This window comes from Populus alba, chromosome 5, assembly GCF_005239225.2.
Source record: "Populus alba chromosome 5, ASM523922v2, whole genome shotgun sequence".
NCBI classification, from domain to species: domain Eukaryota; kingdom Viridiplantae; phylum Streptophyta; class Magnoliopsida; order Malpighiales; family Salicaceae; genus Populus; species Populus alba.
This window is the reverse complement of record NC_133288.1, coordinates 18,925,012-18,951,997: the sequence shown is the minus strand read 5'-3', so window position 1 is coordinate 18,951,997 and position 26,986 is coordinate 18,925,012. Positions and strand designations below refer to the sequence as shown.

General features: G+C 32.7%; 5 protein-coding genes across 8 annotated transcripts; 2 read left to right on the top strand and 3 right to left on the bottom strand.

The window, feature by feature from the left end:
- Positions 1-1,393: 1,393 nt before the first annotated feature.
- Positions 1,394-3,203, top strand: LOC118061778 (protein COFACTOR ASSEMBLY OF COMPLEX C SUBUNIT B CCB3, chloroplastic). Its single transcript, XM_035075343.2, has 2 exons — positions 1,394-1,554; positions 2,538-3,203. The coding sequence occupies exons 1-2, from the start codon at positions 1,468-1,470 to the stop codon at positions 3,075-3,077; spliced, it is 627 nt and encodes a 208-aa protein (XP_034931234.1). The 5' UTR covers positions 1,394-1,467; the 3' UTR covers positions 3,078-3,203.
- A 319-nt stretch (positions 3,204-3,522) lies between these two features.
- Positions 3,523-6,433, bottom strand: LOC118061779 (anamorsin homolog). The gene is made up of 8 exons (XM_035075344.2): positions 6,245-6,433; positions 5,765-5,915; positions 5,160-5,326; positions 4,974-5,078; positions 4,571-4,730; positions 4,353-4,486; positions 3,924-3,998; positions 3,523-3,840 (listed from the first exon to the last, which is right to left on the bottom strand). The coding sequence occupies exons 1-8, from the start codon at positions 6,245-6,247 to the stop codon at positions 3,802-3,804; spliced, it is 834 nt and encodes a 277-aa protein (XP_034931235.1). The 5' UTR covers positions 6,248-6,433; the 3' UTR covers positions 3,523-3,801.
- Positions 6,434-8,924: 2,491 nt separating this feature from the next.
- On the top strand, positions 8,925-14,511 carry LOC118061780 (ras-related protein Rab7). Its single transcript, XM_035075345.2, has 7 exons — positions 8,925-9,224; positions 9,321-9,347; positions 9,520-9,619; positions 9,709-9,855; positions 11,431-11,511; positions 11,590-11,735; positions 13,894-14,511. Exons 1-7 carry the CDS (start codon positions 9,172-9,174, stop codon positions 13,955-13,957), a joined length of 618 nt encoding a protein of 205 aa, XP_034931236.1. The 5' UTR covers positions 8,925-9,171; the 3' UTR covers positions 13,958-14,511.
- A 2,246-nt stretch (positions 14,512-16,757) lies between these two features.
- Positions 16,758-18,666, bottom strand: LOC118061781 (ubiquitin-NEDD8-like protein RUB2). The gene is made up of 3 exons (XM_035075346.2): positions 18,415-18,666; positions 17,490-17,749; positions 16,758-17,088 (listed from the first exon to the last, which is right to left on the bottom strand). The coding sequence occupies exons 1-3, from the start codon at positions 18,505-18,507 to the stop codon at positions 16,977-16,979; spliced, it is 465 nt and encodes a 154-aa protein (XP_034931237.1). The 5' UTR covers positions 18,508-18,666; the 3' UTR covers positions 16,758-16,976.
- Positions 18,667-22,930: 4,264 nt separating this feature from the next.
- LOC118061783 (uncharacterized) lies at positions 22,931-26,984 on the bottom strand. Of its 4 annotated transcripts, none has more exons than XM_073409277.1 (8): positions 26,703-26,984; positions 26,572-26,623; positions 26,406-26,479; positions 26,076-26,177; positions 25,077-25,217; positions 24,636-24,687; positions 24,225-24,298; positions 22,931-23,683 (listed from the first exon to the last, which is right to left on the bottom strand). In XM_073409277.1, the coding sequence occupies exons 5-8, from the start codon at positions 25,199-25,201 to the stop codon at positions 23,584-23,586; spliced, it is 351 nt and encodes a 116-aa protein (XP_073265378.1). In that variant the 5' UTR covers positions 25,202-25,217; positions 26,076-26,177; positions 26,406-26,479; positions 26,572-26,623; positions 26,703-26,984; the 3' UTR covers positions 22,931-23,583. The 4 variants fall into 4 exon arrangements, with proteins under 4 accessions (XP_073265378.1, XP_073265377.1, XP_073265376.1 ...); XM_073409276.1 differs by adding an exon at positions 25,817-25,892 and having other exon boundaries at positions 26,406-26,623; positions 26,810-26,984; XM_073409275.1 differs by adding an exon at positions 25,824-25,892 and having other exon boundaries at positions 26,406-26,623; positions 26,810-26,984.
- Positions 26,985-26,986: the final 2 nt, after the last annotated feature.

The following is a 26,986-nucleotide window of genomic DNA, read 5'->3' as shown; positions in this document are numbered from 1 at the left end:
ATTTTCAATTAAGAGTTTGGATTTGGACTTGATTGTAAGGATGAATAGAGTAGATTAATGCTACTTTAACCTCTTATGGTTGCTTACAAACATATATAGGAGTACTTTTAGTTTTTTTTTTTAAAAAAAAATAGTTAACATAAAAAAGGTGAATGTAGCATTAATTTACTTTGTGTTTTTGTAAGGTAATACTAGTCTAGCTTAGGTATATAGTTTTCTTAGTAAATCTAGGGCTTTTCTTTTTCTTTTTCTTTTTCTTTCTCGTTTTTTCTTTTTTTTTTTCCTTAGCAATAGTTTAGTTCTTTATTTTTATTTTTGTTATATACATTGATAGATGTTTTCTCTATGATCATGAAGATCCAAGCTAGCTATCCATTTATGTAACCAGACTGACTTCAATGAGAGAGATGCACGCTTCTTCTTCTTCTTCTTCAAATAACTGTTCCAATTACTTTTTTTCCTTGATCCTTCTACTAGAATTTTGAACCAAATTGGAGCATGAAGAACATATGATCTTGATTTCCTGACATCATTGATTCTCGTGAATTTTTACAAATACTTCTTTCTAGTACATATCTTTTGGAATTATGAAGGTATTAATTTTTCAATTGTACTCTTCGGTCTCATAGAATAATGGGATTCACGAATATTTTTACTGTGGTTATTATGTTTTTATTAGGTAAAGAAGTATAATTTTTGATATATCAATAATTTCTCATTATTTTCAGTTTTTTTGAAAATATATTTTTAAAAAATAACACATCTCACTGAATATGAAGGGTACATAAAATCATTAAAAGAATTAATCTAAATTAACATGTAACTAAGACAAAAAAAAAAAAACAGTGTTTCGCATGCAGGATGGAAATTTTTTAAAAATATTTTTTAATTCAAAATATATTAAAATTATTATTTTTATTTTTTATATCAATACATTTAAACCATTAAAAAATCAATTTAATATTTTTTAAATTAAAAAATTAAATTAAAAAGTAAAAACGAACATATTACAAAACGCAAACTATATTAATTTTGTCATGGTAGTAACCCACATTCAATATGAGGGTGGGAGTTACAGATATTGTTTTTTAAAATAATTTTTTTAGAAATGTATTGAAATAATTTTTTTTATTATTTAAATTTTATTTTTGATATTAATATATTAAAAAAAAATCCAAAAAATTAATTTAAAACTAAAAAAATTAAAAACTTTCAAACACATAATGTCAATAATTCTGATGATCCGAGGAAGAGCCCGGTACCGTGCTCTCCTTATAGAAAACCTGATTTGGGCTTCTTAGTGATGGACCCAACCGAACCAGATTTCCAATTGGGAGTCCAACGATTGCAATTTGTTTCCTTTTTGCTGGTCATTCAAATTAACCCATGAAAAGAAAAATCCAAAAAATCCACCGGCACACTGATACATTGCTGCCCGTTCATTTCCTTCTCGCTCTCTCACAGAAAATGGCAGCATTATCTTCTCTCCACCACAACAAGAATCATATAAGATGGGCGCCTTTGATACACAAGAAAGCCAAATTTAATGTTTCTGTGAGCACCCGAACTCTGTTTACTATTTTGCTTTTACAGTTTCCTTTATGCATATGATGATGGCATGGAATATTAGTTCAGATTATATCATGGTGGGGGAGTGGAGTCTTTATTTTCTTCTCCGTACAACTAGTCGAACATTTTAGTAAATCAATTTGTATCTAAAATGAACTTTATCCAATCAAAAGGTTAGATAAAAACTGAAAAAGAAACTGTAGCAATTGGTTTTCTTCGAAATATGTTGAAGTTGATCTTTTTCTTCTTCGAGGGAATTTCGTTTTCGATTTTCTAGGCAGCAGTGTGTGCAAGCCAAGGCTTCCTCTCATTTGATTACTAATGGGGCTTGCTTAGTTTCTACTTGTTACGTAATTTGGTTTAGCAATTAGGCACATAACTTGGGGCTGGAGCTGGGGCTGCCTCAAGCTTTTGCCCTGGCTACAAGGTCTTTTTGTGAATGTGATTTGTGCTCTCGGAACCAAACCAGCCCTAGAAAAAAGATTATCTCTTACAATTGATGATTCTCTGATCCTCTGTGTTCATGTCTTCAAGAACGTTCCTGTTTACTCTTAAGTAACATTCCCTGGTCTATACCAGAAATTCCTTGGGTTGTATTCCATTTGATTTTGTTAGTGTTTGCTGCTTGAACCTTAAAATCATGTCTCAGTGCCCTTCTGATTTTCTCATCTGAAAACAGCTTGGGATATGTCTGAATGCTTTTTAAAGTTTTGTTACGAGTCAATGTTTTTTATTGCATTTGACATTTTGATCAAACCCCCTGGCTTCCTGCACACTAATTAGTTTTTTTATGTTCTATAATCTTCATCTGCATGTTTGCGGGGGGCTTAATGTGCACCAGCATAATATATTCTTAAATTCTGACCCAATTTTGTTTTACGTTCTCAAATCTTTTTCCATGAATGGAAAACATTTCGAACTGCTTAGAGGCTCCAGACTCCATGTATCTAACTGTTTAAGTTGTGCAGGAGAGGTTGAACTGCCCTACCAGAGGACATTCCAGCCAAGGCGATCAAGTCCTGTCGTCAAGGACGTGCTGCTTTACCAGAGTCGCAGCTTCTCTTAATGTAGACCTCGCAATGTCACATGGAGACATTTCAGGGGAGCCGTTTAGCCCTCCTGAGGCTGTGGGGAATATCAACGTAGGCATACCAAAAACATCAGAAGCTGCCTCAAATTTAATTCAGAGATTGATGCTGGCAGATTTAGACCCTGCCGCAGCGAAGTCAGCGGTAGGTATCTTGGGGCCGTTCCTCTCAGCATTTTCCTTTCTATTTATTGTGAGGATAGTAATGTCATGGTACCCAAAGCTTCCGGTCGGGAAGTTTCCATATGTGTTAGTTTATGCTCCCACAGAACCACTTCTCATTCCGACCAGAAAGCTGATTCCACCACTTGGAGGAGTGGATGTGACTCCTGTGGTATGGTTTGGGTTATTGAGTTTCCTTAACGAAATATTGGTCGGTCCTCAAGGGCTTCTGGTTCTTCTTTCTCAGCAGATTAGCTGATGCTTCCTGGATGCACTGGGAAGCCAAATCTGTATTCAGTTTTGTATTGCGAGACTTCGTACACGTAAACCGGCGAAGGCTGAGTTTGTTTATTCATTTAACCAACTGATGCTGGTGCTTCTTGAACTTGTGAAGCGCTGCGCTGTGGTCATGAACACAGTGGCTCGCCCAGTGCTGTACAAGTTCGACTCCTATCTTCCCTTGCTGCCTCGCAACACTATGCGCATTTATAATTACATTGTAGGAACGCTATTCAAATTTAATTCAATTTGAATTTGGAAACTGCTTGAATTGCAGACAATTTTTTTTTAAAAATATTTTTTGTTTAAAAATACATTGAAAATAATTTTTTTTTATTTTAAAAAATTTATTTTTTATATCAGTAAATAATATGAAAACATATATAAAAAAAATTGAAATAAAAAATATATATAAAAAATTCAACTTAAAAGCAAACAGGCTTTATTTAACAATGAATTTAGTTCCAAAACAAGGACCCAACACAAGGAGAAAATAAGCACCAAGGCAGATAAGAAGAGCAAAATTCGTTTGTTATTCTCGTCATCAAACATTGTTTGGTCATTTTATGGACCATTTCTAGGACACTAAAGTTGACTACCATTTGAATGGGTAAAACTACGTATGAATGAATCATAGCCAACTGAAAACAAAAGCTTTCACAAGCTGTGTATGTCCAAAACAGCATCTAAATCCAACTTTGGCTTCAAATGTCTGCCACGAGAAAGTTTTCAGACAGTGAAACCTGCAAGAAAATAGATTATTAGTTCTATACAATACAGATGTCGTGGGAAAGGGAAAGGGAGATCCGGTGTTCCTGTTAGTTACCTTTTCACCAAGTTTGAATGGGGGAAGACCTTTGTAAGGGCATGTTCCGCAACGAAAAGCATCCCCTAGTCCACACTGTGTAACATAAGAGGAAAAAAAATTCAGGCTGGAGGAAGAAATAATTAGCTGATTCAACAAACCACAAAGCGGATTACTTTGAAGCATGCTGATTTTAATGTCTGCGTGTGCTAGTCTATTCATGAACCATGATGCCTTGAGACTGCTTCAAGTAAATTAGCATAATAGTAAAGCCTAAACATGCACAGGTTCTTTCCCAAAAAGTTACTGATATGAAACCAGGGCACATAACCAAAATGCACAGCAGTGTCGGGATCATCCAAGGATCCAGGGACCATCATGTTAAGACAAACAATTTAGCGTGTACAAAAACAATTACATCTACATAAATGCACATAAAGACACATACACACTGCCACATGCTGATTGTGGATTGTTCAGCTGATCCATAGTCGGTCCCAACTTCACTTTCTCCTCTTCCTCAGCTCTACCACAAGTGCAGTTCTTGCAAGCCTTCCTTGTGCTTCCAACCTCACAATCACCAACTTCACATGCAAATTTGGTTACTAGTGGCCCAAAAAAAAAACATAAAAATGCATAAAACCAAAGTTCAGTGTCTTCTATCGTACCAGGTGGTAGCTGAGGTTTCTTCAAATCTTCTTCTGTCAAAAGGCTATCCTCGTCAATCAAATCTGAATAATCATCATTTTGAACCTTGACGGGTGATTTTATGGATTTCTTTAGTGCAAAGGATGAACCAATATTCCAAGAAGGTTTTTTGGCCTTGACCTAAGAATAAAGAAGGATTATAAATTCAACCAAGTATATTGCAACATGAATAATGGAAAGCAAATAGTATTAGGACGCAATGAAAAGGGTGATACAGTTAAAACTTGCAAAGAGAATGTGTATCCTTGCCCTTTTACATCAAGGATCAACTTATTATGGTTCTATCATTCCTCATTTGAGTAAAGGAGCAGAGAATAACAAGATCACAATAATGCCAACAGTCACAAGTGAAAACTAACTCACCCCAAAAGAACGAACCACATTGGAGAGTCCAACAGATTTTGGTTGTAGAGCTTCCGCTTCCAAGAAACCACCCAAAAGCAACTTGCGCTTAAGACCAGAAATTGCCTACAGAAACACCATGGTGAGAAGCTTGATGACAAACTAAATTCTACCCAGACCACACAAAAAAAAGGCATTTATATTCACCTTGTCAGTTTCCCCTATAACAGATTGCTGAGAACTGTAAATCAGAATGGTTCCACCAGGCTTCAGCACTCTAAACATTTCCTTTACCAACAGGTCACCAGGAAATTCAATTGATCTGAAGATGGGAATGACAATATCCACGGAGGAAGGCTCCAATGGCAGCTTACCTGTCATAATTCATCAACAGATGTTAAACCAGGACGCAACCTAGCATGTATAAACCTGATTCAATAAACGAGGGAACAAGTTGTGCAAGCATGGAATTTAACAGCATTGCTTGTATATGCTACTGAAAACTGATCCATTGATTGTGAACTCTGTAACTCATCATTGTTTCCAAAATATGTACCCATGCTAAAATGCAATGTCCTATCCACCTATAGAACAACCTCTTTTTCTCTGCAAACTCTAAAATACTTCCAATCAAAATTGTCTCACTTAAATAATCACCTCAGTCCTCCTAAGAACTTATGAAGAACATGGTCAATACAACATCAAAGCTCATTCGGAAAGATGCACATTGCAGAGCATGACTTGCAAACACAATTGGGAATGAAATCAAACTAACAAGGAAAGAGACAACAACAAAGGATTAACGAAAGTACTTAGAGATGATGCTTGAGTGATAATTTGAGGATCACACTGATCAACCCCATAATTGGAAACCTCCCTTGCCGCATTTGCTACAGTACCAATTGAAATAAGAGTATCATCTGTTAAAGCCAATACAGAATTCTGCAGCATTCTCTTAGTATCCTACAAAACACCAATTACAAATATTTTAGCAAGACACACCAGCATAACATCATAATACAAAACAACAGTATCAACAAAAATCTCCTCATGGGTGGATCCCGTGTTGAATTACCGAAATATTAATCCTAATTTTCTTCATATAAACACAAATATAATAAATTATGAAAATCAAACAATGGATTTTATGTATGTATTCGACATCAAATTAAAAATGAAACGAAAAAAAAAAAACACGAGATGGATCTACAATACCGACCAACAAATTAGCAATTCAAAAATTAAAAAATGAAAAGAGAGAGAGAGAGAGCGCTAGAATCATGATGATTTACCATTCGCTGATTCTTCAAAAACCTCTTCGAGAAACTTCAAAAACCCTAAAGACAATTTCTTTTTTCGCCGACTTTCTCTCGCGTTCTTTTAGTTTTATTTTCCTTTTTGGAGCTTGGAATTTATTGCGTGGGCGAGTTTATGTTGCGCCTCTCTGCTATTTCTATATTGGAGAGGTAAGAGGTGGAGTCGCAATCGGGTGTGACGCAGCCGTATGAATGAGAAGAGAATGTGATGACGTGGACGTGATTTTAAAGAGGAACGCGGGGTGCTCGAGTCTCCCCGTGAGTCGGCAATGCGGGGGTGTGCTGTAAGCCTGTGATCGTGTGGATGGAGTGTGTCGGTAACACGTGTCGAATGGATGATGATGCTGACTAATTTTCTCGCGTAACATTGGATATGCCGCAGCAACTTCTAAGGTCCGTTTGTCTACGCGTTCGCGTTTTCTGAAAAACGCACTAATTAACCGTTTGGTTACGAATTGTCAAAAAATAAAAAAAAGTATTTATTTGCTGCAGAAACTTTCGATTTTCAGAAAGCAGTGAATTCATGTTTTTCGTTTTCTTTTTTATTCATTAGTGATTGGTAATACTGTACTATAAATTGCACTGTTCAAAGCCTGCAATTACATCAACTCTTTTTTTTTTTTCCTGTTATTTTTTAACAGCTAACTATAATTGCACGACAGTATAGAACAGTGCAAATTATATGAATTTTTTTTAAGAATTAGTTAATTTTTAATAGTTTTTTTTTTTTCAACTAGTTTAAATTTAGAATTAAATTTTTTCGTACTATGATGGGAACAATAAAAAATTTTTTTTCATGAAAAAACTAGTATAGAGTGAATTAAATTTACTTGCACTGTAATATTAATTTTATACCTGATAATTTTTAAAAAATCTAATTTTATTACAAAAAAAATTATAAAAACTTGTCAATTTTTAAATCAGATGAATTTTATTAATAATTTGAATTATAAAGTTCATTTATTTCATGATGTAATAGAAGTAATTATTAACTTTTCTACAATATTTAAATTTAAAACCATCAATATTAATATTAATATTTTTTAAAAAAAATTATTTTTGACATAACCTCAATTTAAAAGCATTTTTTTAAACCAAACACATTAAACTACTTTTTCTTCAACCTCAACTTCAACCACAGTTTTAACTAAACACCTATTTTTTTCAAACTAGCCTCAACTAAAAGTACTTTTTATAAAATAACTTTTTTCAAATCACAACCACAAAAGCTACCGCAATACCAAACACACTCTTTATCGTTGATAGAGAAATGCAGGGACGTTTACGCTAACGAGAAATTCAAGGTATCAAGTATCCATGTCCAAGGAGGTGGTAGGTAGAATCACACTACTTGCTATTTATTATTCCGCGAAATCCATCCTGCCAATTTTACAGAATTTAATTTGAAAAGGATATTTAAAGCATTTAAAATTGTAGGATAATTTCCTGGCAACTTTCGATTAGATTATTAGTGAAAACATCTTCGATTCCTTTTCCTTTTTTTAATTTTATTTGTTAATTAGTGATTGGATTTAATAATTTACTAAATAAATTGCCCGTGTTGAAAGCCTGCACGGGCAGGCTGATTTTTTATAGTGAAAAACAAATGACGCTTAAGCATTGTTGATATATTTTAAAGAAGAAGACAAATTCACGACAGTATAGGAAAAAAAATAAAAAATAATGATTATTAATTCTTAAGAATTAGAAAGATAATAAAAGTCCAAAAACACTTAGAGAGTCTGCTTTTTTTTTTTTCAACTCATTTATATTTAGATATAATCGATTTTTTTCTAGCTCAACTATCCTACCTACTCGACCCCATTCATCTTTAACTGAAACTGAAAATATCCAGAAAAAACAATAAAAACATAAGTATAAATATACTATGATTTACCAAGAAAAGGTTCAGAGAGAGGGATTTGAACCCTCAATAGTTCGGAAAAGTAATAGCAAATCCAGATAAAATCGTTAAAACTCGCAAGTAGAATTGAATGGGGTAATTCACTAGAAAGCTAAACAATCAAAATGATTTGATTTTAATAAACATATATCAAAATGATTTTGAAAATATAAAAATTATGAATTAAAAAAATGATATAAATTGACATTCGAGGACAGTAAAATAATAAAATAAAATAAAATAACAAAATAATCAAAAAAATATTTTTTATAACAAAGATAGCAATATAGGAAATCTTCTGTACCATAATTAAACATAAATGAATAAGAAAAAAGGTTTCATAAAAAGCACCATGGAAAAAACAGGTCCCCCAGCCTTAAGCCTCCATAAGGGCATGCTGGGGAAAAAAGGAAAACGATATAAAAGCTAAGTGTTCTGTTATAAAATATTTTTCGAGATTATTATAATAATTATTTTAAAAAAATTTTATTTTATTTTAAATTATACTAAAATAATTTATTTTTTAATTTTTAAAATTAGTATATTAAAATGATGTAAAAATATAAAAAATAATTTAAAATATATTTTTTAAAAAATATTTTTTAACTGTAAAAATAAATACACTCTAGAAAAAATTTAAAGCAATTTCATATTAATAATAATAATAATTAATAATAATTATTATTATTCGAATTTAATTTTGATTTATTATTATTTACATATATTGTCGGCATGCACTAGAATAGAAACTCGAAGATGATGACAATGATATAATCAGTACCCAAGAAAAAACTTCAAAGGAAAATAAATTCTTTTTCCATCTCGTATATACCAAAAAGAGCACATCGAAATTGGCGCCCCTTTTTTCCCCTTTCCCTCTCAATCTCCTCTCTTGCAAACAGTGAAAAAAAAGGAAGTAGAAAACTGTTTCTTTTTCTGATTTGAATTTCAAACTCCGTACCAGCAGTATAATTCGTGACCGTTAAAAAAAAAGAGCGGCATGTCAGCGCGGAGGCGTACCTTGCTCAAGGTCATCGTTCTCGGAGACAGCGGGTACGATTTCTAGGTTTTTTATTTAGATTTGTACACATACATTTCCTTGGAAACAAAATCTAATTTGGTATTGTGAATGTTGTCTGTGATCGTCAGGGCTGGCAAGACGTCGTTAATGAATCAGTATCCTCTTCATTAGATTTGGCTTTTCTCTGATCTATTAAACCTGCATTTTAATTGATGTTTTAGTATTTTTTAACAAATTTAGTTACTGATTATATTGAAATTTATGGTTTGTTATGCGCTTCTTTTCGGGAATGGGAATGGGATGTGGATTTCTTAATCGACAACTCAGATATGTGCACAAGAAATTTAGTCAGCAATATAAGGCTACAATTGGTGCCGATTTCGTTACCAAAGAACTCCAGATTGATGACAGGCTTGTCACTCTGCAAGTGGGTTTTCTAGCTCTATTGATTTTTTGTTTTTTGTTTCCAAATCTCTGCAAGAATGCTTGCTAAAAATACTGGTATTATGCGTGTAGATATGGGACACGGCTGGGCAAGAAAGATTTCAGTCACTTGGAGTTGCATTTTATAGAGGAGCAGATTGCTGCGTTCTAGTTTATGATGTGAATGTCATGAGATCATTCGATACTCTTGACAACTGGCACGAAGAGTTCCTTAAACAGGTTCACCGTTGCTTTTCTTCATTGTTTCTATCAACGATTTTTTTTTTTACCATTTGTCGATTCAGGTTTGAGTATTTAGTGTATGTACTGGGAAGTGTCACGTGTTTATGGTAGTAAAATAAAGCAGTGGATTAATTTGGCCTGTGCTACTTGCTCAAAATCTTGGCTGTGGCAGCAGTTCTGGAGAATGGCTGGCTGCCTTCTTCTGCCCCTGGAATTTATTATCACAGCCTTGATAAAGTTGGAGTTTCTTATGCGATGAGTAAATGGTTTGCTAGACAATTAGCCATCACTTTATCTTTTTAGGGAAACTTTTTAATGACTGCAACAGATAAAATAAATTATAAAGATAAACTAGTTAAAAGTGGCGTTCTGTCCACTCACTTGTCAAAGCTGCTATAACACAGATGTATATACATCTGCTATAACACAGATGTATATAGGTGCTTAAGGCTTCTTGATTCCTCAAATTATCCCCGCACATCTGATTGATTCTTTTGATGGACATTGACAGGCTCTCAATCTTAGTGAATTGAACATCACCAATGGTTTTTTTCTGGTGTTGTTTGCATTGGGGTTTCTGTCTTCTGCAAGATCTTTTTTTGAATGATGAGTTTGCAAATCAAATTGTTTTTTTTTTTTTTTTTGTGTGTTGGGATGTGATGGGCTGGGGTGGATATTTGGGTTTTTTCTGGTGTCTTATGCTTTGGGGTTTCTGTCTTCTACAAGATTTTTTTTGAATGATGATTTTGCAAATAATTTTTTTTTATAACTTAAGGGTTGGGATGTGATGGGCTTGTGTGGATAATAGCACCAAGGGATACTGATAATGTTTAAGTAACACAGTCCAGCTAGTGAATTGGGGCGTAGGGGGTTGTTCCCTTTTATATTGGATATTGTGTTCTCTTTTGGAATGCTCCATATTACTTGGATTGCACCAATGGATTGGGGCATATGGAATTTTCATCACATGCAATTGGGTCCAGTTTCAGTAACGAGGGAAATGATAATTTCCGAGTATTATACTCATGCTAATGGTCCATGGTGGAGGAGGTTTCTTTTTATGTTAGATATTTTAGTCTTTCTTGAAATGCTCCATTTAGTCACTCCAACTCTGTTGCTCGACTCTGAAATAAGCATACAGTAGACCAAATTAAGATGATTTATATTTTCAGGCCTTGCTTGAGTGGGTTCTCTAAAATCTGAGTGGATTTTGCCAGGAGTTTGTGTAAAGATAATAATTCTGTTACTTGGTGGTTAACGAATAGAAACATTTTGCTTTCCCTAGGGAATTTGTCAAGGATACTGACAGCTTTTGTGGAAATGCCTCAATTTATCTAACTTGGTAAAGGTGAACCATCTCAAGGCAGCATTTTGTGGAAACGCATCAATTTATTTGACTGGTCATTTCATGTTATATAATGGATTAGGGTAATCCTACCTATTTTGGCCATTCGTCACTTGCCTGCCCTTTCCTGGGTTTATGGTTTGCAACATGTTAGCTGCTAATTTTTTATTTTGACATCGTTGTTCTCTTTCCAATTTAACATGGTTTGCATTCCTATTCTGTCCCAGGCAAGTCCATCTGATCCCAAGAAATTTCCGTTTATATTGCTTGGAAACAAGATAGATATTGATGGTGGAAATAGCCGAGTGGTAAGGCTGTACAGTTTGGTGCTGGTAAATTCACTTTTCTTTACTCCTTGCCCCTGGTCTAATATTTATTGTGTGCAGGTTTCTGAGAAGAAAGCTAAGGACTGGTGTGAGTCTAAAGGAAACATACTCTACTTTGAGACGTCAGCAAAGGAAGATTACAATGTTGATCCTGCATTCTTATCCATTGCAAAAACTGCTCTAGCCAATGAGCATGGACAGGACATGTAAGTTTGAATTGTCTGCTGAATTCTTGTTTGGATTGTATTAGCACCATATATAAGCAATGTAAGCTGTAATAACTACAGCCATAAGTTCATGTGGAAAAAAAAAGGATTGCTGATTTGATGTCAAGAAATGAGATGCCATCAGGTCTTCACGTGACCAAAATCAGAATTAAATAGAAGTCATGATTAACAACAAAGAATCTTAAAGGGAAATCTTTTTTGGAACGGGTTAAGAAATGGTTTAAAACTATGAATTTTGTAGAAAATGTATGGAGGGCATAGCATCGTCAACTCTGTAAACCAAAATTTAACCCTGTTTGGAACTGAGCATTTTTATTTATTAATTGAGTTATTTTGGTGTGCTCTCAAAGAATTGTTTCAATGTCAATTCTGCTGGTCTTGCTTGCATCTTTGCTTGTGGTATGTGTTGGTTTGATGGTTAGTAAGAGGTGGTGAGGGGTATGTGTAGCTTGGATGCTTCTGAGCTGCTTAATGCATGGTTTGTGCTGGCAAGAAGGCATATGAAAGAGAAGAAAGGACTTGTTAAGTTACAATCAGCATCTCTGGTGACTTTCTTTTTTATGGCCATAGTTTTAAATAATGGCCATTAAATTATGTAACGGCTGTTATTTAACCGAATCAGAGCACTCCATTACTGTTTTTCAGTGCTATAGTACTGTTATTGGCGATTCACAATGTAATGGCTGTTATTGGCTGTTATATTGAAATTACAGCCCTATAACAGTCCACTTACAAAATTGATTTTTAACTATATTTTGTATTTCAAGTTCATATTCTCATATTTTTCATCTTTTTTTATAAAGTATGTTGTTTATATGACTTTTATCTACTAGAAGTGTTATTATTTTATATATTTAGCAAAATTATTAGAAAAGCATGTATTATTAAAGTTCGCTAAGAATTGCTAATGAATTCATGATAACAATAACCGTGACCGATAGAAACCACATAAAACTATGGCTCTGTATTGCTCCTCTCTTTTCTAATTTCTTTCTTTTTTTTTAATTACTTTAGGCTATATCCATTTTTGTTTTTAGTGTTACTCTTGAACAATTTTTGGCTGTTTTTAAATCTTGCATATTGTACCTATCAGGGGGGGAAAAAGAGAATCTTGTGCGCCTGTGTCTTTATTCTTTCTTGTTTTACATTATTTGGTTTAATATATGAGAAGTGCAGAAGCACAAGATTTCGGAAAACAAAAGGTATTTAAAATTATTAGGTTCTTGTTGTGTCTTATCTTCTTTTGTCATGTGCTTGATTTTCTCTCCTAAGTCACTTTATTTTTTTCTTTTTTCCTAAAATTCCTTCTTGGCTTTCTTTTCTCACTAACTCCCAAATCTCTATAATGATATAAAAGTGCTTAACCAGGAAGTTCCACAATGTTTCCAAGCTTTTTTTTGCAACCATAGAAAATAATCAACTAAGCTTCTGGAAAGTTTCATGCTAGGAATAGAAGGCTTTGTTGTCTTCTTTTTCAAGCTGATGGAGTGGCATTTAGTAGTTTCTCAAGAAGATTGGATATCCTTCCATTCATGATGTTTGTTCCATGGTTTTGTGTTAAATGCTGAGTTCTGGGACAAGATATTTCTGTTCCCCACAGAACATAACATCTAGAGTTTCAAATTTTAGGGTCTCTTAGTTGTGTGATTTGTGATTGCAATCATGCTTACACTTTTTCCTCAAATTGTTTGCTATTTATATTTAGGATATACATCTCAAGATGGCTGCCCATTAGTTTCGTGATATGTTATTTTAAAATAGTTGCTATCGATATTTAGGATCTACAGCCTAGGATGGTTTGCCATTGGTTTTGTTAGCATGTTTATGTGCTATTCTCTGTACTGATGCTTATTATTAACATTCGCTGTATTTTTGTATGGTGAGTTGGTGACCAAGATTTACTAGAAATTTGAACTGTGTATGGACCCATTCAGTTTCCATGGGACGTGTTCTTTTTATTATGCTTTCATTTGTAAGTAAAACCTTTTGGATTGGTCTTATTTTAGAACCCTAAATCCTTGATTTAAATTTAGTGCTTGTACACGCTTCCGTTCTAACGTTTCAATGATATATAGACTAATCCAAAACGTTTATTAATGAGCTTCTTCTATGCCCATTCCTTTTATTTTAATTGCAGATACTTCCAGGGTATCCCAGAGGATGTCACAGAGAATGAGCAAAGAGGTGGCTGTGCATGTTAAATTCTGGATGGATTTAACAGATTCATCTTAGTGCTCGTGGTTGGCTCCTTTATCATTTTTTGGTTGTGATTTTTAGCCATTTTCTCGAACGTTATTTTTGTACACGTTGTACACTGAGCTCTTGATGCTGAGACATTATTGAGTGTCGATGCCATTTCTAACAGGCAGTATTGTTTTTGGTATGATAAATTCTGAGTCTAAAACTGTAGAATTCCAGCCTAGGATGAACTGCTCTCAGATTCTCTTTGTTCTGATAAAAGAGAAGTGTTTTTAGATTCATGTCAGAATTGAAGGCTTCTGCTGCTTCCAGTTAAAAGATCTTCATTCGTGAAGGTTACTGTTTCAAATTTCTCCTGGGAATCCTTCCATGTTTTTTACGTTGGCATTTCTAGATATTGAGCCTGGTTAGGCAATGTCATATATGGACAGGTGGGGACGAGCTCGATCCTCCATATGGTGGCGGCGTTGCCTTCTGTGGTGGAGACAGTATTGTTTTTCTACATTTGGCTACTGTAGAGAATGCTATTATTATATAAGGATGAAGGTTTTTTTTTTTATTATTATTATTGTTAAAATGATCGTAATTGTGTGGTTTGAATGCTAAAATACACAATCAATAAATTCTTACTGATATCATTTGTGTCTGTCAAATTTGATCAGTTTATGTTACGCCATGGCCTATCCAGATTGTTGCATTGCATTGCAGAAGAACGTCTTCTTAACTTTCTCCTCTTCTCAACTAGCAAGAATCAAATTTTTCACTGGTTGGAGAAGATGCATGCTTAGACGAGCCAAAGAATCTCTCAGAATAGCCATTGAGGCCAAACTGCAAAGCATCCTTTCTTTCTCATAAAATTCAACCCTCCAATTGCTGGCAAGAATCAGATCCTTAATAAGAGGCATTCACTAAAAGGAAATTGTAGAAGGATCGATCATGCATGTGTAGGGACTACAATTTCATTCGAATTTGATTGATAATAATTCGAACCGACTGGAATATACGAGTTACTTTATGTGTTATGAATAGGACATTTATATATATTGTAAAATTGTAAACATATATGTAGAACATTTATAACTTTAAATACAATACAATATATATTTATTCCAATATTGACATAATACATAATTATTAAACTTATCTATAGGGTTGATCTAAAACAAGGTGTGTGTAATAAAGTAAGAGAGTTAACTTGGGTCGAATTATTTTTTTTTTTTCAAAATGGCATTCTTCTGACCTTTTCAAAAATAAAATAAATAAATCAATTGATATTTTGATTTAATTTCACAAGTTAATCCAAATTATTTTTTATTTTTTTTTTAAAAAACTCGAACATGTTTAAATTCAAAAAAAAATCATGCGTGCGCATATATATATATATATATTGAGCGGATAATAAATACAATATAAATATAATAAAAAACCATCTCGAGTAACATTGTTATCCCTGTATACATACAGAGTCCATGACTACAAATAAGCTGTAGTATTCGCTAATCCAACTGCATTCAGCTTCAAGATGTCTGCATCAAATAGTAAGAGCAGTAATAGTTGTTTCTCTGATGTCGGTGAATAAATAATTAAATGGACACAGGAATTTTATATCTACTTTTCGCAGCCTGCCTTCCTTGTCAAAGGTATATATATAAAATAATAAATGAGTGTTCTGATCTCTCGTCAGCGATGGAGATCCTTTTTTCAAATACATATTCCAAGATGAAGATTAGACGTCTCTCAGCCTGCAAGACGGCTATTAAAGATTCTTTTGCTTGTGAAACAATAGAGTGAGATTCATTGGTTACAGAAAGGTTGTCTTGATTGATTGTTTTCTTATCCAACATATAGAGAGTTTGAGAATATTTTTATTGTATAAAAAACGATGAGATTGTTTGTAAACTTAATTCTGTTCTTGTTTGAAATCCCTCCAGATATTTTATATCAATTTAAAAAATAAAATTATTTTTATTTTATTTTAAATTTAAAATTTTTGAATAACTTCAACTGAAATAATTCGATTTCATTTTAAATGTTTCATTTTATATTTAAAAAATTATTAAATTAATTTATTGTTCTATTTAATTTTGACTATTTAGAAATATTTTAAATTTTAAAAATATATTTATTTGATATTATATTTGTATTACTTTATTTTTTTATAAAATTATATTAATATATAGATATAATTATAAAATTAACGAGTTAATCAAATTCAACTAATTAGGACTTGTGATTTGAGTTCCTTGCATTTAAATATCGTTATCGATGGCCCGCTGTATGAGGTCATGTCAAATAGTAGAGTTGATACAAAAAAAAATATATCTTACGTTCAAGCGCCGGAAGTTTTTAAGATCACAAGATGACATAAGAAACAGTTGACCTAATTGAGCTACAACTGCCGGCCATCCATAATTAGGTGGTGAGCTGCCCTCAGACTCTACTTACATAAGTAATATTTGATATTTAGATAGTAATTATTTTAAAAATATTTTTTTTTTTTTTAAAAAATTTATTTTAATCAACAAATCAAAATAATTCAAAAACATTAAAAAAATATAAAAAATTAATGCCCCCATACCAAACAGGGCATCATAGATTACAAACTAAAGCTGGACCCGTTTTTGAGACGTGCCAAATCCTTTTGAAAAAAGAAATAAACACCAGAAAATGTGATGATCGGATCACGAAACTCCCAGCAACTCCAAATAAATCAATGAGAACCATCAATTTCCTTCTCATCATCAATTTAAGACTCCTCAAAACATAGCCACCCAAGCACATGCATATTTAATGGTAAGAAGCTAAAAAGAAATATCCTCGTTGTGCAGGTCTAAACAATTAGAGCAGGCACTGCTTTTGCCCTGCAAAAATATAAGAGTAGCCATTGGAGATAGAGTAGCATGTTTCTTGTGAATTCTCACATACTAATGTTACCCACATTCACAAGCCAAAACGTACATCTATAAAGTACTTATGTAAGAAGCCTCAATAGGTAGATTTTTGTAACATCGTGAGCGTAATTCAGAGACAACCACCCCTCAGAGCAAGAACAAGATGAAGCACAGAGCCCCCCTCAATATTGTAGTCGCGAGCTGTCTTGTCATCTCCAAGCTGCTTGCCAGCATAAATAAGCCTGCAACCAGCAGAAGGTGTTAATAAAAGGAATGTGATTATGATAAAACCTCATCGTGGTCTGTCATCCAGACGAAAGTGTTAAAATAGGCAACATGGTGAATAGAAGAAACATGGTAATATTATGAAACCTCATTGGTGTGTCATCCAACAAAAGTTTTTAAATTGCAACATGGTGCATAGAAGAAACCAGGTAATATGACTACTACGACACACTAACAAGTCCATATGTTACTGATAAACTAAGCATGTGGCTAAAAAGGTACTTGGATGATCCCTAAAGTTACTGCATATTGCTTCCATAACACATGAGAAAACATATAGCTATAGCATATTAGATTACATGAAAATGGTGGCGCCGAATGAGGACAATCATAAAACAAAAAAGGATCAAATTGCTACCTTTGCTGCACTGGAGGAATTCCTTCTTTCTCCTCAACCCGTTCCTTGATCCTATCAATGGTATCATTTGGTTCAATGTCAATTTCAATTTCTTTTCCAGTGAGAGTCTTCACCTTGATCATAGTTCCTCCCCTAAGCCTCAAAACCAGGTGAAGAGTGGACTCCTTCTGGATGTTGTAATCAGCAAGAGTACGTCCATCTTCTAATTGTTTACCAGCAAAAATCAATCTTTGCTGATCAGGAGGGATGCCTTCCTTGTCCTGAAAAAGGTACATCCACCAACAGTCAGACATGAGTTCAGCAACTCATAATAAAGGAACATGACACAAACCACTGAAGTCCCAAAGCAACTTAACCAAAAATAGCACCAACAAGTTACTGCTGACACTAATTGAATATTTTTGGCCCAACCTTTATCGATTTATTGGTTTCAAACAATACAAAATGGATTTAATTTTTCTTGTTTGCAGGTAAATAATATCACAACTAACACACTCTACGAAAAATTACAAAAACAACCGGTGCAGACAGCTATTAAGTACAGCTTGAGATAATTTCCATTGAATTTTCCAGTTCACAACTATTCTAATCTATCAGTTATATGATCGCTAATCCTAAAACAACTTTCACTTATAGAATATGATTAGTGCAAGCTTTTACTAGAGAGCAAAACCCATTAAATACAAGGCCAAAATTAGTCCAGTAAACAAAATCCAAAGCCTTGGTTTTAACTATGAGAAGCAACAACCATTATTGCGATCCTACAGATAATCACAACAGCAAAACGAAACCAGAGAAAAAAAAAGAGTATTAATCAAGAAACAATCTCCCCGTCAAAATAGAGAGACCCAATAGAAATTTAGATGCAATAATAGGGAAAAACAATTTAATCAAAAGAAAAGTGAGTTAAGAAGAAAAAAAATACTTGAATCTTGGCTTTGACGTTGTCGATGGTGTCGCTACTCTCGACCTCGAGAGTTATGGTCTTGCCAGTCAATGTCTTGACGAAGATCTGCATCTTCTTCTTCTCTTCTGTGTTATTAAACTTGTATTTTCTCTAAAACGGAAAAAGAAAAACACTATTATACGATCGAGAGTCGAGACACAGCGAAACAAGGTCTGCGATTTTTGGGGATAAGTATGAGCACGCAGGATGGATGTCCCCGTGGGCCGGATTTTTATTCGTTGTAGGGTATTTCAACGCTTCTTTTTTTATAATAAATGCAAAAGGAAATTAAATAATAAAATTAAAAAAAAAACATTTAATTAAAAAACAAATCTAAGTTAACTAAGATTAGTTTCATAAACCCGCAATTTACATCGTGCATTTTTTAGATTTAATCATTTTTTATTTTCAAAATGATTTCTTACTTGATTATACATCAATCGAGAGCATGAGAAATTTTTTTATAAAACAAAAACAATGTTATGGGTGAGACTAAAAAAATAACCTTAATTTTTTTCAAGTTTGATAACAAAATGAATTTTTTTCTTCAAATTAAATAAAAAAGACATTTAAAAACAAAGAAATGATGATATGATGTGTGTGTGTATAATTTTAAAGGGTTAAAAAATATTTTAAATTAAAAAACACACTTAATGTATGGACCTACCTACACGCCTGGCTATAAAAATAACTTAACCCATATGCTAAGTCTATAAAAAAGGTCTAGCCAATGAGTGGTTTTTATTTTCTAATAACATGGGCAAAAGATGCATTATCTGCCCTCATTTCTAAATATTAAAGGGCAAACAACTTTTAATTTAATTAAATAAAACTTTTCATTAAGCTTTAAGTGTTTTTTGTTCAAAAAATTTATTTTTTAACTTATTTTGAATCATAACACCCTCTAGACATCTTGATAAACTAAAAAAAAAAACCATACAAAAACCTGAAATCAACCTAAAATAAAATAAAAAAATTAAGGTGAAAAAACATATAAGTGAAACTTTCTTCACCGAATAAAACTTGTTGATACCTAAATTGACCTTTTTGGTGACCAAAACTGATGTCAAAGATTATTTTATCTCTTTACCATCAAAAATCAATGACTTTTTTTTTTTTCTCTCAAACCAGAAATTAAAAAATAACTATAATTGTCTTTTTAAAAATAATAAAAATTTGTATTTTTTTTTTCAAAAAATGTTTTTATGTTGACCTACTCAAGTTTGACGGCACCAATGAAACCTAACTAGGTCAAGTCTATGATCAATAAGATAATTATATGGATTAATTATGCTACTTTTTTTTTTAATAAGAAGAAACTACAATAAAAAAACTTAATTGTGAGTACAAACAGGTAATAGTGTTGTAATTGAAATTGGCTCGGCTCATGAATCTGTCCAAGGCTCATGCCACATGTTGAACGAGGTGATATGTGTCAATCAAAACAACATCGGTTTTTATTTTATAAAAAAAAAACTAAAACAAAGTTGTTTTGCATTAAAAAAATTAAATTTAAATTAGATTTTGAACAGGTCAATCAGGTTGTTGGTTGACATACAAGGTCAACTCTAAGTTGAAAATGACTTTTTTTTATATATTCAACTTAAGTTAGAGAGTGGGTTGGTTGAGTTTCAGGTTAATTTGTCGAGCCGGATATAAAAACTATCACAAATGAAATGAGATTGTCCCATTATATGTTAGGTAAAAAAGAAGTAAAAGACAAAATAAAAGAAACGAAGTAAAGAAACATAATAAAGGGAAAAAAAGATAAATTGTATTAAAAAAAAATTGTGTATATGGGCTAATCATTATTCCAAAGTAATTAGATAAATTATTTATATTATTATAAATTTTGAGTTTCATGTAAACATTTAATTCTAATTATATACCATCTATTTACGTCATATATTAAGTTTACCTAATTAATTATAACTAAAAGGAACCAGTCTTTTACTGTTGATTTCACTATGTAAATCCACAGTGAAAGACGGAATGCTTTTTAGTTATATATTTTTTTAATTAATTTTTTTGTTTAATTTAGTTTTATAATATTAATTTTTTTTATTTAATTATCATACTCTTATGACACAGATTCCAAGTTTAATGGGTTAGCTTGATTTGACAGATTAACTCAATTGACTTATATTTTTTTTTGTTTTTTCTTAATTAGTTTTTTTCTTCTAGTTTCATTTATTAATATCAATTTAATTGAGAATTAAATTTCATGATTTGTTTTATTTATTTTTTATTAGATTGTCCTGATCGCAAGAAGAGATTTTACCGTACCTATCCTTCCAAAGCACTATTCATTAGAATAGTGTTTTGCTCTTTTTTCTTTTCTTTTTTTCAATTGATTTTTTTTGTTTAATTTCATTCTTTAATATTAAATTTTTTTATATTTAATTATCATACTTTCATAATATGGTCTTGAAACCACACCCACATACAAGGCTTTTGGGTATGGCGTTGCAGTTAGACTCACTTAAACTTGGATCAGGTAAATATTATTATTTATATTAAAAATATTTACTATTAGTATTATAATTAATATTATAAATATTACTCATATGTCAGCTTTCTTTGGGCCTAAATTACAATAAAAAAAATAATAAAAAAGTTAAACATAAATAGAAGCTATCTATGCGCACGTTTCGCTTTGAGCCAGATAAAAAACTAATTATTATATTAAAAAAATATGTGAATGCCATTTTTTTTATGCAAAAGATAAAATATTTAAAATGATGATAAAAATCTTAAATATTATATTGGATCATATTAATCAACCACCACACACACACACACACACAAAAGAAAAGTTGGTCAATCTATGGAGCCAAGAGGAAAGTGGTAACCTTATTTTAAATGCTAATTTGGTTAAAAGAACCCACATTTTAAACTAAACCTAACAAAGAATTAAACAAAAAAAGGTGCAATGAAAAGATGGTTGTATTGACCTGGGTTAACATGTGAAATTTATGACTCGTGTAATGGACACAACCACGATGAGTTAACCTAGTTGGACAATCCGTGTCTTTCCTTTTCCTTTCTTTATTCTCTTCTCGGTTAGGCCTTGATTGGGTCTTAATTCACCTTGAGTTAGATTAAATATGGAACTAAATTGAAGAGTTATAAAAACAAAAATAAATAAATGTTGAATAATAAAAGAAAAACATGAGCATAAGGGTCTAATTTGATATAAAAATAAAATGAAATAAGATGTTGATGGATGAAATTGAAAAACAAATTCAATTAAAAAAATAATTTAAAACAAGATCAATAACAATCTAAAGAATATGGACTAAATCTAACAAATGAAGAAAATTAAAGGATGATGAAATTAAAAAAAAATCATTTTATAAATCATTTCAAATAAAATAAATATTAATTAAAGAAACATGGACCAAATCTAAAAAAAAAAAAAATTTGAAGGATTGCTTTGAAAATTTGAAGGTTCATACCTGAAAATTGAGGAGAGACAAAAAAAAAAAAAAGATGACAAATTGGGAATTCATATGCCATATGAACTGCCTGATATTGAGAGGTTGTCAAGATGATTCAAATGTTGCTATGAAAGCTACCGTTTGGCCTCCGCACACTTTCTCACATGTTGTCTGAATAGCGTGGAGGAGTTTTACACATTGGTGCATGCACCAACCAGTTTTTTTTTATATTATATTTTATATTTATAAAAATATCAAATTTACCTCTTTTAACTTGACAATAACAAAAATAAAAAAAAAAAAAAACCATTATACACCAATTTAATTTTTTTTTTGTAATGATTATTAAGTTATTTTATTGTGTTTAAAAAAGTATAAAGACAAAAAATACCTCGATGACAGTTTAATTTTTTTTTACTTTTTAAGGCTAAATTAATTATTTCACCATGTTTAAAATAATAGAAAAGACAAATCTACTCCTAATTAATCTAATTACGAAATATGTCTTGCAATAAAAAAACACAAATTACCCCCACCAGCAGCCTATTGATTTTGAAATGGAAAAATAATAACTATATTGTGTTGAATAGTGATTTATATCTATACGCACAGTAAATCTCCCTTCCATTATAGCTTTTTTTGTTGTGTTCTAATTCAACAATTTTATACAGTTGCAAATTCACCACATGATCGTCGTTTTTTTTTTTTCCTTTTGACAAGCCATGAAGAAGAAGAAGAAGTGTCCTATTTACTAAAAGGTTACAAGCAACTTGTAATAACATGGCAGGCATCATTGCTCGTGATATGTTCTAGATGGAACAGTTGCCTTTCTTTTGCCATAGCAACCTCTCATGGCTTGCCTGTCAGAAAATTGTTTTGAGACCAGTGCTCCCACTCCAACAGTCCTCACCTCAGGGGTTATTACAGGGACGAATCTCTTCTCCTTGCAATTAAATACTACGTTTTTCAAGCACTTGATATGTTTCGGTAGATTGGCATAATCTCTCTATCACACATGCTTAACTTAAACACCATGCTCTACTTGAGATTCGAAATAAAGGGTAAACGAAAACAAATCCACAGAAACTTTGCCAACAAGTCACAAAGTGTATACAGCTATAAACAATCAGGATTCAATTGATCAATATATACAGCAAATGCTTGCATTATGCATGTCGAAAGCCTGAAACAGCATGAATACTGAGAATTTTTACAGTGAGAAGGAACTTGTAAACACTCTGTCAGAAATGTGTAATATATAGTTTATACCAGAATAGCCTATAAACTTCATGTTCATCACCTCCTGTCATGTGTATGACTGTTACGTTCTCTCATACCTGTTCTCTGCCCTGCCATGGACGAATAATTCTGCAGTTCTTGGGGAATAAAACAAAAATGATATACAATGGAAACAGTTCAGGAGCGCAGCTAGTAAATTTCCAAATCTTTCCACAAACAAAAGCTAACACGGGTACTTGGAAGGAGAAATTAGTATCCTGATGCTTAATAGCTCAATTGCAAGACCATAGTAATTAACATTTTACTTCCTCATTTTCAGCCATGTTGTGATTGTATATGTAGAAACATCAGTGCGAACAAGTCACTACATAACCAGTCACATACTCTGATCCCTCTACCTGCCCGCCCATAATATTGAACCCAGAAATACTTAATGCTACAGAAATAATTTAAAACACAAACAGGTGTATTAGACTTGCCTGTTGCCTCTGTTAAATAAGATTAGGTAAACTGGATCTTGAGAAGTAAGCTGCACCAGCTGTTTGACAACGTAGGCGCAAGTAGTAATGCTGAAATATTGCAAGGGTGAAATATCAGCGCTTCCAGAAGATACAAAATGCCTATGATGGTGTTATATCAGTTTTTGGACTTGAAAAGAATAAGAAGATAACATAAGAGAAAAGTGTTCAAAATATCGTACAAGTCAAAATTTTAGTTTTCATTAAATTCATTTTCACCAAATTTCTCTTAGATTCTTGTATCCCTAATGGACAAACGTTTTCATAACAAACATATTACATCAACAACAGTACACTACGCCCTGTACTGGTTTTAAGGTGAAGTTTGGACACCAAAATAATAGCATGGAAGGAAGGTGCAAAGGGAAAATGCATTTTATCAATTAAATTTTATTTCCCTTCCATATGTATCTGAAAACTCTTGTATCCTACAGATGGATTATACATCACATAAAGCAATTGCAGATCTTATAGCAACTTTATTTTCATAATGTTTCATGACTTGAAAATTGCTGGCGATTCTTATACTTTTTGACAAACAAAACAAATCATGCTTTGTATTTGAGGATCAAGGCTATGAATGAGATATTACCTCCCAAAGCATATCAATAACAATATCCATAAGAATCCACTGATCAAACTCGATTCCTTGTAGGCAACCCAAACCTAAATTCATACAAAAGGGCATTATTCATTTGAAAGAAAATGCACAAGGATAACTAGTTAAACACAAAATCTAAAATGATTCTTAAATTTTGAAATCCCATAAGATCTTTAACAATTTTTAAAAAGAAAATCAGAATCTTGTGAGATAGCGGGAATGATACAAGTATAAAGGTGTATATCATTGCCCATACAGTCCATACATGACTGTTATAAATTTCTTGTAATTAATAAAATGTATTGAGTACCCCATGAATCGCACAAGTTAAATAAGCTCTGAAAGATTAACTTCAAGAATAATGGAGCAGGAAACAATATAAGAAAAGTAATTTACACCTACCGAAAGAGCCACAACATTGATATAGAAGTCAATTAGTGTTGCAACCATCCACCTGCAAAACTGCATTGTACAATCAATATTGTAGAAGTGAATAAAGACCAATTTCATGCGAGGAAAAAGTAGCAAATATCTCTAAAGAATGAAAGGAAACAAAAACTAATGATTAGATATAAACAACATTTAAAGAATCATTGAAATCTCTTCATAGCTTTCTTCCCTGCCCCTTCCAAAACAAAGGCCAGTGAGAAGACTTTCTAATTGAAAAGAAGCTCATCACTGGGACCATGCCTTCCCCTTTTCCCCTGGAGTGATTCGAGTCAACAACTCATGTTTTTCAACTATAGGGAGATGAATTCAGCTACATAAGCCCCTTTATCTATTAACATACTCAGCAAGTGGGGAAATGAAATGGAAAGAGATAAAAGGAAACTAAAAACTTACGGAGTAAGAAGCTCTTTGCGAAAAGGAGAACCATCAGTTAGTAGAGTGAAAATCAAAGTTCCCAACATCAGAAAACCTAGAACACTGAAAGCAATCCTTGCACTCATGACAGCAGATTGCTTCATCTTTTGTTCCACGCCCCTAAAAGTAAGTTTGTTTGTCAATGCATGAACAACTATTACATAAAGGGAGAGACGGAGAAATCTGTATAGCTTGTTGTGTCTGTTTTAGTCTTTTAGATGAGGTATGAATGGACTTGCAAAACAGAATAACGACCAAAAGAAAAGCAAAGAATCGTGTTCCTGGTGCTATGGAAGATATTCTCTTCCTTCCAAAAGATTCCTAACCAGAATTCAGTCACGTTAGAACAGGATTACAAATCAGAGCAACAAAACTATAAAATGGCGGTTAATGAAAGAAGATGTTCAACCTTTTTAAGCAGTAAAGCACCCACCCAGACTTCCGCTATTAATGTCTATGAAGAAAAACCTCCAGTTTCTATGAAAAATTCCCCACCCTTCAAGACAATTATAAATTTCACACATCAACATAGACATGCGTGTTTTTCCACTTGAAACCAAGTTTTTACTTACGAATAGAAGCATTCAAGCATTCTATCATCAGATAAAGGGGTGTGCACAAAAAATTAAAAAAAACTTGCAGCATTCTTCGCATCATGGCAACAAATGCCAGATACAGAATTAAAATGTTGGAGTAGAATTTTAAACTTTGGAGCGTACTTTTTACCATTTCAAAGGCTACTGATTTAGGGAAGCCAAAGTGATCAAAAGTGGTTATGCGCATGGTTCTCTGCTTCTACAAAAGCAACACACACACACACACACACACACAAGACACAAGCTTTGAGCAACTGAAAGGAGCAAAATGGAAACTTGAATAACTTCCATGTCCTATATGGGCTACAACCTTACTACATTATTTTAATAATATTCCTGCATTAGTGCATAATTCTAGAGACCAGAAATTCGAATCACATACTTGCTTTCATGCCGCAATAGCACACGATGCACCGGGTCTTGCAAAGATTCTTCAGGTGACAACTTGAGAAATTGGATAAAAATGTATACAGACGTTGTAATACTGAAAATATTGTGCAAAAAAACAAAAAAATTAGACAACAAAGCCTGACAATATATTGCAAGACTACCTTAAAGAAGTAACCTTTTGACACTACATCCATTTCTATCAACAATAACTACCACGTTAAATTAATTTCTTAAAGCGCTTCTTTTTTAAAAAAGAAAAGGTTCTTGAAGAGATTTGCACTTGATGGAACAAAAATTAAAGTACAATAACTATAGGACATACCTGCCAAAGCATATTAGCAGAAGTATCCAAATTGTTGCAGTAATAAAGTTCGATTATTTGTAGCAAATCCAAGCCTAATTGATAATCAGCAGACAAGTCTCTCAATCAAACCATGCCATGTTCTTAGCTTAAGAACCAGAGCCAATAAATAGAAAGTTAGATGTACCGCTACAGCTATAACGTTGATGTAGAAATCAACTAGAGTAGCAATCATCCACCTGCAACATAAAAAAGAGATAGAATTTTCAGTTATTTAAACTACAATAAAACTCTGAAACAGAAAAGAGAATGTTTGACCTCAAAGAAATGAGTGAGAGGCAGTGTGTGTATTTTATTTAAGGGGTGAGGAGTTCTCTGCGAAATGGGAAGCCGTCGACGTAGATTATGTAGACGAGAGCACCCACCATTAAACATCCCATTACTAAGAAGAGAGCTCTTAAGAAATTTGATAATGGAATTGCCATTTTCTGCTTGCCTGCTTCTTACTGTCTTCTCCAATTCTAGTCTATAAACTGAAGAGAAGAAGACGGGGACGTTGAAGACGTCGAGACTGTGGAGAAGCTGAGTACACGTAGTCGCTA